The sequence below is a fragment of the Dermacentor silvarum genome, chromosome 11 (assembly GCF_013339745.2).
Source record: "Dermacentor silvarum isolate Dsil-2018 chromosome 11, BIME_Dsil_1.4, whole genome shotgun sequence".
NCBI classification, from domain to species: domain Eukaryota; kingdom Metazoa; phylum Arthropoda; class Arachnida; order Ixodida; family Ixodidae; genus Dermacentor; species Dermacentor silvarum.
In genome coordinates, this window is record NC_051164.1 from 41,027,577 (window position 1) to 41,039,576 (window position 12,000).

Here is a 12,000-nt window from a genome sequence, read left to right on the forward strand (position 1 = left end):
TGCTAAAAATGGAGCCCCTGTGGAGCCGCTCCTCGAGCATACGCCGTGACTGTGCTGCGTGGACCGCGCAGGCCTGTGACGCTTTCACTCACCTAATTTAACCATCCGATTCATGGTCGATCCCCCACTGTGGGTATGCGCCCCAACCTCTCAGGTCAGCAACCATACTGAAACATGTTCCTTTTGATTGAACAAATTAAGCCACGCGTACAACCAGTTACTCTGCCGTAAATTTGAGGTTTCATTAGAAGTCTGAGCAGGTAGGATAAGAAGTGCATATCGCACGTGGCATATCTAAGCTTCGTGTTGGGGTCACCTTAATGTTCCAGGGTCATCTATCTCGTTAAATCACCGTGTACTCGTTTAACTTGCTTAACATTTTCAACGTGGCTTGCCAGCACGCTTTACACACATTCCTAAGTTAGCTTAACTATTTTCCAAAGGTGAAGCGGTAGTTACCAAAGCATGCCTTATGAAAAGATCAAATATCGTGCATAGCATATACCAAGCTCTAATGAATAATGCGGTGGCTAGTTATCAAACTATGGATCAGGAAAATTGCTTATTCCCTGTTGAACTACGCGCATAGGAAACTCTCGTGCACGTGTATTTATTTTTTTTAATTTTCAATATTAACTCGAATTCCATGAGTTATAAGACCTAATGTATAAGAGCGAATGTATGTTCAGTGTGTCTTCCAGCAAAATCAAAAGCAGTGACGTAAGAGTAAAAGATTCGTTCACATAATTTGTTCTTCGCGCAAATTTCTATAAATACCTTTATATAGACACTGTTGAATACGCTATGAAATAATAAGCAGGGCAGTCAGTAGCTGTACACAAGCACGTTCTGGAATGCGGGGCAGCGACGACCGCTTTCGTTGCGACCTTCCTCCCTGCGGGCGACCACAGGATGACCAGCTGGGGGGAACGATGACCGGCGGTCGTGGAAGTGGTCGCTCACTTGCGCCGGTACTGCTCTCGCGCGATAGCTCCAAGCAGGTGCAGTCCAACGAAGAGGCACTCGCCGATCATTACACGCTCATGAGTGTGCCGTAGAGCAGCCTGGACAACAGCGAAGACTGCCGCGAGTCGTTCCCCGGCAGGTGGCCGGGAGCCGCGGCTTGAAAGAGGGGCTGGGCACCGCAAGACTCCTTGCTTCGTCTCTGTCGAAACGGACAGTTTGGGCCCTGGCGACATCATGAAGGCGAGGTCGCTTGCCGGGTCACTGACGGCTCCTGTCTCCATAACGTTCAAGATTGCTTACGTTATCCTTGTAGCAGGCGCCGTCGAGCCTAGAGCAGATCGGGTGGGGATCGCGTGCCGATTCGAACGTTCAGCATGCTCGAGTCTGCAGATGATGATGATGATGATGATGGCCTCAGACTCGTACTCATCAGTGGTGATGATGGCTCGTACCCACTGGGGGAATTGACCAAGAATTGTGTGCCTGAACTTTTACTTAATGTTTTGAAGTATTACCCATTCAATTAAAACAAACAAATTTAAAAGCTTATTCGTTTAGTTGATTGCATGAATCCACAAACGGCATCATACACGTCCCTGTGGCTAAAACCCGGAACTTATGCACCGAAAGTTAGTATTATTTCTGATGTTAAAATTAACCCTAGTTTGGCAAGCGAAGTCTTTTTCTTAGAAGAATTTTTTCTTAGAATTGCTACAAGTCTTTTTTTTAATAATTTATACGGGAGACATGACGAAAAGTAGTGATACGAAATGACGAAAATAGCGAAAAATAATCTAAGGATTCTGTTTCTTGGCAGTATAGAAAGAGGGGCGGTATCGTCAGAGCATTCCTGTGGGAGGACACGGCAGTGTAATCTGCTGATTATTACTTCAGATTGTCTTGATGGACACCACTGGACTCTCCACGGAAACTTGAGGTGCTGAAATTCTGTCAATGCCGCTATTGATTCAACGGCATCTTCACGAATTGAATATTGTTATATCTAATCGCGAGCGGATCTCTGTTTCTTTTTTTCTTGTCCCTATGCAGCCCTGCGTTTTCTCTTCTTCCAGTGGTGGTTTAATCACTTCGGACACGTTTTGAAGGCGCCCTTTGCTTTACAAAATGTCCGGCTTCAACGGAATTCAAAGCGCATTCAATTCAGTAGAGGATGCGATACCTGTTTTTGTCTTTAAAACAGGTATCGCATCCTCTACTGAATTGAATGCGCTTTGAATTCCGTTGAAGCAGAACATTTTGTAAAGCACCTAAGTTTAATGTTAAAATTGACGAGACATAAACCGAGATACGTTACACTGATTTCCAGCTCAAGTATTTTTCGACGAAACATTAAACTAAAACTGCAACCTCAATGTACAACGTGGATCAGGTGACAAAAAATAACAGTGACGATGCTTTTGGCAGTTCTGAGGAAAGTTTTTCGACTAATTATACCACTCAACAACATAAAAAGATTGCAGCAGATCCAACGCAGCTTGTTGGAATCTACATACAGTGAAGCTTTCGTTATATACCTAAAGAGTGCTAAAAGCTGTCTTAGTTTTCATATTATTGCAATGCCAGTGGAAGGTAATATCGAAGGCCCTCACCCAAACCACGTCATCCACATTACAAGCTGTCCAAACGGCAGTAAGGATGATCTGTCTTGCTAGATGACGCGCCACTCGTTTAACTCGTTCAAAATTTTCAACGTGCCTGCCAGCACGCCTTGTGCGCATTCCTGCCACAGCTTAATCTTTTTGCAAAGGTGATGCAGTTGTTATCCACGCATAACTTGTCAAAAGATTAAAGGTCATCCATAGCAAGTACCGTGATGCTCTGATGAATAATGTAGTGGCCCATTATCACAATATGGCTCAAGGAAATTGTTTATTCCTCCATACTAACCCGCAACGAGAAAGATCTTGCGCACATGTGTTTTAGTAATTTGCAATCTAAATAAATATTATCGTGGCATCATTTATAAAAGGCTTTATTGATAAAGTTCCGCGCGTATACAGCATTGAAATAAAAAACACTGGCATAATAAGACTAGAACACCTGCGTCTTTCTTGAAGTGAACTTTTGCGCCCAGAAAGAAAGGTTGCCGTTGCAAATGGAACAGTTACACCTGGCAGTGGTACCACTTGTGTGTTTCCATCGCCTTGTATATACCTTTGGCTTTGCGACGTCAAAGCGCAACGACCCTTGTTTGCGATAAATAACCTTGGAACCCCGAGCAACTATTCCATGCCACTGTTGTCACATAGTAGATCTGTGTGATACATCGCTTGGGAATGTGCCATTTCAGTAGAGGCACGCTCTCTGTAAGGCTGCAGGCAAGATCGGAGACGAAAACCAGTAGATTAGCTCTTCATTTTACTTCGGCAGTAATACCGCGAAGAATAACAGCAGGAGTCAGTGCGCAAACAATCAAATGTCGTGCTCTGCGCAAACGCCACAGTGGAATGCTTCCTTGTGACGTAGTCTTTATTGTGTTTTTTTTTACACTTTTTGTTTTGTTTTGTTTATTGAGGGGCTCCCAGCGAGCAGCTTCTTGGTATTACTTTGTGCTATATGAAAACGTTGGCGTTCAGTGTTAATTACTTAAAATTGTCCCTTAAAAGTGTGGTATAACCTCATAAAACTCGCGGTCTCAAAAGCTTCAGAGCATATGTTAATGTGCTCAGTGACAAAGACTAAGGGTTGTTTTTTATGTTATACGCTTGGGGTTGGATAGGGGGAGGGGGCTTCTATAGGAATTCAACTTATTGCGCTTGCTGATTATTCCACTTTGCAAAGACATATTCTAGATTCGCACGGCCAAAGCCTTTCTCAGCATGATTTTCACGCGAAAGTCACAAGATAAAAGGATCGACTAATGAACGCAAGTGATATTGTCTCGTCAGCGGCAAGGTTTAATGCGGAGTGAGACTCTTTATGTGTGCTTACAATGATGACATCACGGTAGTTGTAAGAGTCACCGTGCTTAAGATCAACAGAGGGTGAAGTATATTGGCAAGTAACGTCATCGTTACTTGCCAATATGCTTGCATGAATGCATTAACATCTTGCACTTAAACGCATTGAGTTGCATGAACCAGGCGGCGCGCCAGAATCCTGTCGTTGTCAGATACCTCTGAAGCTCTGACCGACCGTTGCTAGTGAAAATGGTGTCATAGTACTGCGTAAGACAAAAATTATTCAGTTCGTTTTCACATGAAACCACGTGATATCTTAGCATATGCTTCCCTTTCCTCAAGGACGTTTGTTGATGATGATATGATTTCTTCTTCGACTGTGCATTGAAGGCAATATTGACACGTAGTAGTGAAGATAAAGAAAAGAGTCGTAAAACTGTGTAAGACGAAACTGATTCTTTATTGGGCGAACCGTGCCCACAAAAGCAAGCTACACTCGAAGCACGACGATAGCGGCGAACACAGTCGGCGATCGTCGAAATCTCATGAGCGGCGAAACGCGTCGGCTTTTATACGGGAGTCATCGAAGGTTCAAGATTAATCTCTGGTGCCCGCGTGTCTTCCAGAAAGTACTAGACAATTCGCGTCGGTCATACAATCAGATTATGTGAGCGTCGGTGACAACAGACAACGGATAGAAGCATCGATAACGTTCGAGAAACCTGCGATACATGCAGGCGCGACCCGCGCCTAGCGATAACGTTCAACACTTGTTAGCCGGTAGAAAGCAGGCCGCCGGTGAACGATAAACATTTATACGTGTCAATACCCTCCCCTTAAAAAGCATCGTCCCGATGCTACAAACAAACGCACAAGCGAAAGCAAAACCACGCGTATAAACAAAAAAAACAATAACACAATAACAAAGTACCTAACGTCGTCAGCGGGCAGTATAAAGGCTTAAGACGCACCACATGGATGACTTCAGGTCGTGCCCGGCGCCGCTGTGATTGCGAAATGCCGTCTGGCACGACCTCATAGTCCAGTGCGCCTATACGTCGGATTATCTTATATGGTCCGAAATAGCGACGCTAACAGTGTCTCGCTAAGTCCTCGTCGGCGTATCGGAGTCCAGACCCAAACACGGTCGCCGGGCTGGTACTCGACGTAGCTTGTTCAGCTTAGCGGGAGGTTGTGGGTTCAATTCCCACCGCCGCCGGGCACCCACTGGTTCAAATGGACACAAGTGTACCCCGGCCTGGCGTTCGGCTTCCTTCAGGCGTGATACGCTTGGGAAAGGAGCGTGCGCCCTCAATTCCCGTCGAAAGCCTCGTGAGCACAAAAAAACAAAAGTAATTTTTGGGTCGCTCCCAAGGCGACCATTTCCCATGTGACACCCCAAGCACCTATTGAAGGGGGGACGCCTTCGGGCTGAGGACAAACACCTCGTGTCAATATGGTGTGTACAGCCGGCCCCTAAACTTTACGGGGCACGATATTTGCGAAAAGGGCTGCATACGAGGCCTAGAATTCAAAGTTCCGAGCTGTAGAGTGTAGTTTATGGGATCCGCAAAGTAATTTATTAAATTGTAAGCACTGTTCGCAACAAAGTGGATATTCACATTTGTCGTGGGAGTTGTGTCCCGTAACAGTTTGTGGCCGACCGTTCACAGGATTCAGAAGCACGGACATTTGACTGCTTCCTCTATTGCTAACTTCGTTTGCAGTGCGTAGGAGTACCATGGCTTGCAAAAGCCGTATATAGTAGACGCACGTATAAATAACAGCAGAGGCCGGTCATGAAGCTATACACTGTCGAAGATCACAGTGCATATCTCTTCTTAATAGTGCAGGCCTTGTCAGTAAAAAAAAATTCTATACGCAGATGTAGGCCCTTTTGTAGTCATGACACGTGCCCAACCTTGGAGATTTGCCGATAATTCGGTATTCATAAAAAACACATATTAGACTATAATAAAGACGTAAAAGAAAATAAACACCAGTTTAAAATAGATATAGTTAAAATAAAAAGAAACAAACAATACTCGGACAGTATGTTTATTATGAAAATAAAGGAATCATAAATTAAGTTTATACACTGCAGCTTAGGTTTGGCTAAGGACATATATAAAACCCGAATTTAACAATTCACTTACATTAAGCATAAAGCAAAGTCCTGAATGGCAAAGCAAGCTTTTCGTCGCTATGCCCCATTGTGCCACCTGAGGCAAGCAAGAGCGCTTTGTCTACGCCTGTCACACTCTCCCTGTGTCATGTGCGCTGAAAGGTTAAAATGAAATACCAGCATGCCCAAACTTCCATTCTATGAAGTTAAGTGTTATAAATAAAAGGACAGAGGAATGTGTGGTTGCTCCGTTTCATTCATGACAGGCAGTCGCTACGAAAGCCGAGAGAGACTTACTTCACTGTTAGCATCCGCGGCCAAAAAGTAGTGCGTCAGACATATATAATAGAAAAATATTAGGTACGCGCCATGTAATTCGATGTAAAATTGTGTCGTTCTTTTACGTCACAAAATATGGCATTTTTATTACATAGAAGGCGCGGGAGATCAAAACTTATTTGCCATGAAACGAGTAGAGTAACAGGTTGCTGCGACCAGCACCCACAGCTCACTTGGAGGAAAAAAAATTAGGAGAGAGCAATGCACAACACGATTGAAGCCAGCCGTAATGTCCCAACACGTGATCGTCACGCCAGATTACGCGGCAGGTTTTAATGCTCCCTCTCTGTTTGCAGAGCTACAGCGGGGTAGTCGAACGAACACGTATATGCTAAAAACTACCGGGAACCAAACATTCCTGCCCAATGCACTGAATCTCAGAGCTCTCAAAGATAGAGGAAGAACAGATCGAAACCGTGATTTAAAGAGCCTATAACATGTCCCTGGGACTACCCCCCCCCCCCCCCCCCCCCCCCTAGACGTTCACGACAAGATTACTGGAACTGGGCGTACACACTACACTGTCCGAAATGTCCGCTTCCCAGGCACAACTTCAATTTCGCGGTCTCTTTTGCACCACTCTGGGACGTCACTTTTCTGGAGACACTGGGGACACCCTCGTGCTCCGGACAAGAGGACACCGTGAACCTGTGGCGTGAGCTCCGCGAAAAGATCAAGATCTACCCCCTCCCGAAACACGTGCACCCCATACACGACACCGAACAGCTGCAAGCTCGGGCAGAAGCCCTTAGGAGGGCGTAAGACGCCCAGGAAGACACATTATACATGTACGCGCTGGGCCATGTGGTGGGCGGGGGGGGGGGGGGGGGGGGGAGGGCATGACGGCGACGGTTGTCGACTCTTAGGGTAATTGCCGCAACTGTGCCTCCGTCAGAACTACCCACCCCACGCAGGCAGAAGAACTGGTGAGTGCGTTAGCCGTATTGACAAAACCCCGAAGCAAACGTCCTCACGGACTCGCAGCAGGCCTGCCGGCACCTAATCGACGGCCACTGCTCGATAATGTGCCTGGCAGTTCTGCCAAAACTCTCAGCAACATCAATCCCCGTAACCTAGTTTTCCAGCCGCATCAACATCGCGGGCGGTAACGAATCTTCCAGCTCGCTCGCTTGCGATTTTCTCCGCTGAGCTTTCCCCGACGCACGCCCTTGCGACCCAGGAAAGAGACACGAACCCACAACGCAATCGGAAATTCTAGAAGTGCCCCGGACAGAGCGAACAATATTCCCTTCACCACACACAACCTTAGCAGACCAGAGGAGCGCACACTGTGAAGGCTACACAGAGAGAAAAACGTTTAGTAATAAAAATGCAGTGAGTCCAGCCAAAATAAACATATTCCCGCGCCTCGCAAAATTACACCTATGGTACCCCTCGAATGCCACACGGAAATTATCTCACTGCGGAGAGCTCACGAACCGATGCCACGAAACATGGACTGGTTAGTTGAACCCCATGGTAAGACCCCATTCCCAAGTAGTACTTGCTGTCGAGCTAGTTGGTGCATATCAAATAATAATGAATTTAGCACTCGTCGTTTCTTGATGTCCTGCCCTCCCTGTGATTGTGGTTTTGGCACTACATTCATTATTATTTCCCATTCCCAACCCCACTTTCAAACATTGGGGCGCCATCCTTTCACACGATGACCATGACCGGCTGCAATGCCTCGTCGGTCGGGCACTATCCGCGTAGGAAACCAGAGGGTGGCCCGACCAGGCTGCCCTTCAATTCAACTCGCAGAATTTTCGTGTCAAATAAAAAATAACATTCAAGCAGAAACTCCTACGGGAGTTGTCTAAGAATGCGTAAGCCTTGTGCACCTTGCTCATCTCCACGCAGCCCGCTGTCATTATCAGTGTTATTACACTTGATACGGTCAGTACCAACGACAGCGCTGCGGCGACACAGTGGTGCGGGCGGATTCGAAATGTGCATTGATAATGCAAGCAAAGTACTGCAGGTGGCTGCGCCATGTGCGCTGATAACGTTCCGATCATCATAAGCCATTATCGCTGTTTAGCTCCTTGTCCATCCGTGTCGATTCAACCGTGATCGAAAGACTCCAGCGCCGGCACGAACCGATCAAACGTACACTCTGGCACGGCCGCGCCGACCTAATCTTGAAGGCGATCTGCGAAGCGGACAGGGCGTGCCGACTACTGATAACTCCGCGCGCTGTCTTTTCGCCGCTTCGTTTGCGTTGAAACGCCAGGCGGCACGAAGTTAAAGTCGCTCGCTGCTGATGGCACTAGACAGTTTTAGCAGAGCGCCGCTTACGCTCCGCTCCGCTCAGACTTCACGCTCTGAGATGCTGCTGGGAACTGCGTAGATTCCGCATTTGATAAACGCGTCTTGCCGAGACGCAAGCGACGCGCTATCAACTCGGCTGCAAAACGACGAAGAGGCCAAGTAGACACGGTGTCACGCTCCGCTCAGTCGGGTTTGTAGCGGAGCGAGGGATGCGGTCTTCGTTCCGCCGCCGGTATGAGCGGTGAGCGCAAGCGCAATAGCATTCCCGCTAAGTGGTTGTGTCGCATTCGCTGGCAAATGCCAGTCTGAGCGGAGCGGACAGCAAGCGCTCAGCTAAAACACTCTACTACCCCGAAAGCGATCGTGTTACACGAATGACGTACGGACGGACGGAGGGACGGACACACGCCCGGACAGTTCTCTCGCTGGGTAAGCATGCGTATGCTTACGCATTTAAAATATTTTCAATCAATCGGAGCTCACGTGTTCGGCCGATACTGAGAGGGGAAAGGTGAGGGTATTGGAGTCGCGGAGAATTCGCCTTACCGGGGCAGGCTTCGTGGCGTAGTGCTCTCTCCCAGTTATTCAGTTCCATCGCATCGGATCACATGCGCCCGTCACCAAAACATAGTACGTCGCCTACTAGAAGCACATATATGCGCAAGGAATGTGTGGTTTGACGTAAGCTTGCGTCCACAAGCAGCAGTTGTAATATATAGTAGCTATTTTTTTTAAATCTTCCAGATCAAATATTTCAACGTAAAAGGTTGATCATTAACTGAGAAAATAAAGGTCAGAGTTTCAGTTTTTGCAATTTCGAGCCGAATCCCCAACGTGGTTACGTCCCTGTGACGTCATGGATTTCAAAGTATGTTTTTTTTTTTTTTTTTTTTTTTGTATTTAGGACACGTTGGCTGAGCAGAAGTTCCAGAAACTCGTCATGTTCAATGTTTGGCTCCTGTAGAACACAATGTAGTCGATCTTTAACCGCTAATGAATTAACTAGGCATTGAAGACGCACTCCAAATACATGACGTCAGAGCCAGCAGGTGCGGGAACTTCAAGGAGGCGTCGCCATCCGTCTATTGGTTTCGCGCTTTTTCGGGCATAGCAAGCTTTTTTATCGTCATAAGAGTGGTGTTTTTGATATTGTAGAGGGGTAATTGACTGATGCATAAGAAATCATTTTTCTGCTGAGTTGTCCCTATAAAGCACGGCGTGATCTGTGCAATATAGGCAGGAATTACCCGTGTTTCTGCGGCGCGTGCGGGCGGTGTCTTGGGGCAAGCATGGACAGCCCTTCTTGAGCGTCAGTGTGAACTTTTCTCATACTGATAAGGTCACAGAACAAAAAGAACTATAAAATACCATGCGAACAAACGCTCGCTTGCATTACAGAGCAGATGACCAAGACATACCAAGCTTACCGCAATGATAAATACGTGAATAAATGTCAGATGTGTTGCATATTGCAGCAGATGGAATCCGTTTCTTCAGTATGTAGGAGGCCGCGCGCTGATCACATTAAAAATTTGTGGGTGATTTGACAAAGATAGTTACAAACAAGCCAGCACACCTTTTATGCAATATTATGCTTGTATGAATATTTACAGCGGATACAAGCGTGATGCAGATTTACAATAAAGTGTCCTCACACGATAGACTACAGACTACTCTTTCCTATATAACTTAACCGTCAAAACAAGTTTGGAAGTGAGGGCTGCTAGGCGCTCGTCCTATATATTCTAAGTGGCATTGCCGTGCCGATGTCGCAATCGCCCAATACTGTAAGAAAGAAGCACCAGACGCTTGTGTCTTCAGGATAAAATGTACAGATTTATTCATTTATTGTAAACTACATAACGAAGTACATCACTGGAGAATGCAATACAGTCTGGCTAACCACTCTTAAGTAAATTTGGGACACTGAATTGTCTCAAAAACAAAGAGTAAAGAATAAAAAAGTGCAACCTTCTTTCTCAGCGAACCGATGCTCATTCGTAAGCAAATTCATGCACTCCTAGTGAATTTCATCGGGACCTATCGACTGCCCCCCCCCCTACCCCCCTCCCCCTATTTTCCTGCTTATTCCGAATATGAAGCTCCATACCTTAGACTCCAAACCTTAAACGTGGCCTCCGAGACAGGGCTGCCGGTCTTGGAGGCCATGCTTGAAACGAGTATTGCTGCATATACGCAGAACCACTCTTTCTTTCGTGTGCGCACGCTTCGCTTATAGCGTGGTGCAATAATACTTTGATTTTATGCGATCACGTCGCTTGTGCAGGCGTAAACGGTGAATTCGACGTTCAGCTTCCCGCCCTCTGCGAACTGCCGGGCGTCGAAGAAGAGGCAGTCCCTGCTGGCGACGGCCGACTCGGTGCTCTCGTGGAGCGAGCGAGGCCTGTCCTTCCAGGTGAGCGAGCGGACGCCGTCGCGAGTCACTTCAACCCGGTAGGTGAACTTGTCCGCCTCTCGGGGTTCGCCGATGAGTTGCGCCTGCACGCAGCAACCCTTGCTCGCGTCCTCGTGCTCCCGCCAAAAGACGAGCAGGAAGTTACGTCCCAAGCAGGACTGCACGCGCAGTCGCTTTCCGAACCAGGCGCTGTCCGCGTCGTCGATGCTAAACGTCACTGTCTCGCCTGGAAAAAAAGAAAAGAGAAAACACCAGAACTCGACAACATTTACGTCGCCTGATGTTATAACACCGCTTGGCATATCCTCCTAAGGCCCAACAAAACCCCAATGAAACAACACCTTGAAAGTCAGTTCGTATTGTCAAGCGGTCTGTTAAGATTCTGAAAAAGCACTTGCGCTATTAGATTGCACGGGCACTAGCTTACCTTAGAACCATCATGTGCATAGAGAGTACCTTTCTCCAGGTAGCTCAGATGAAAGCGTCTTTTGTTTTCCTGAATACACGTATAGACACAGATTTAACATGACATGGCGGTTCGTCGCCTTCGCATTTCATCCCGGATAGCCGCGTCATCTAGTGGCATTTGAAATGTATAAGACATGTTCATTTTTCGTCCTCGTTGACGATGCAGCCAGTAGGTTCTGCCTAAAGTGACAATTTTCTCGAAAGGCATTGCAACAATACTATATTGCACGGTTGACATATGGTGTCAACTACATCTAGATTTATGTTAAACCACATTATTTATAATGCGTTAGCATTCTTCGCACGCAGTTTTAAAGGGCTATCTATGTTTGTGTCTATCTATCTAGCTATATCTCATCTTCATCAGCCTATATTTATGCTCACTGCAGGACGAAGGCCTCTCCCTGCGATCTCCAATTACCCCTGTCTTGCTCTAACTGATTCCAACTTGCGCCTGCAAATTTCCTAACTTCATCACCCCACCTAGTTTT

The 12,000-nt window shown here is 46.7% G+C and overlaps 1 protein-coding gene across 1 annotated transcript in view; it reads left to right on the forward strand.

The window, feature by feature from the left end:
* The first annotated feature begins 8,946 nt into the window (after positions 1-8,946).
* Positions 8,947-12,000, forward strand: part of LOC125941291 (uncharacterized) — a 53,969-nt gene continuing 50,915 nt past the window's right edge. The window contains exons 1-2 of the mRNA XM_049658280.1: positions 8,947-9,054; positions 10,913-11,041. Coding sequence (XP_049514237.1) covers positions 9,000-9,054; positions 10,913-11,041 — 184 coding nt within the window. The 5' untranslated portion in view covers positions 8,947-8,999. The remainder of the gene's footprint in view (positions 9,055-10,912; positions 11,042-12,000) is intronic.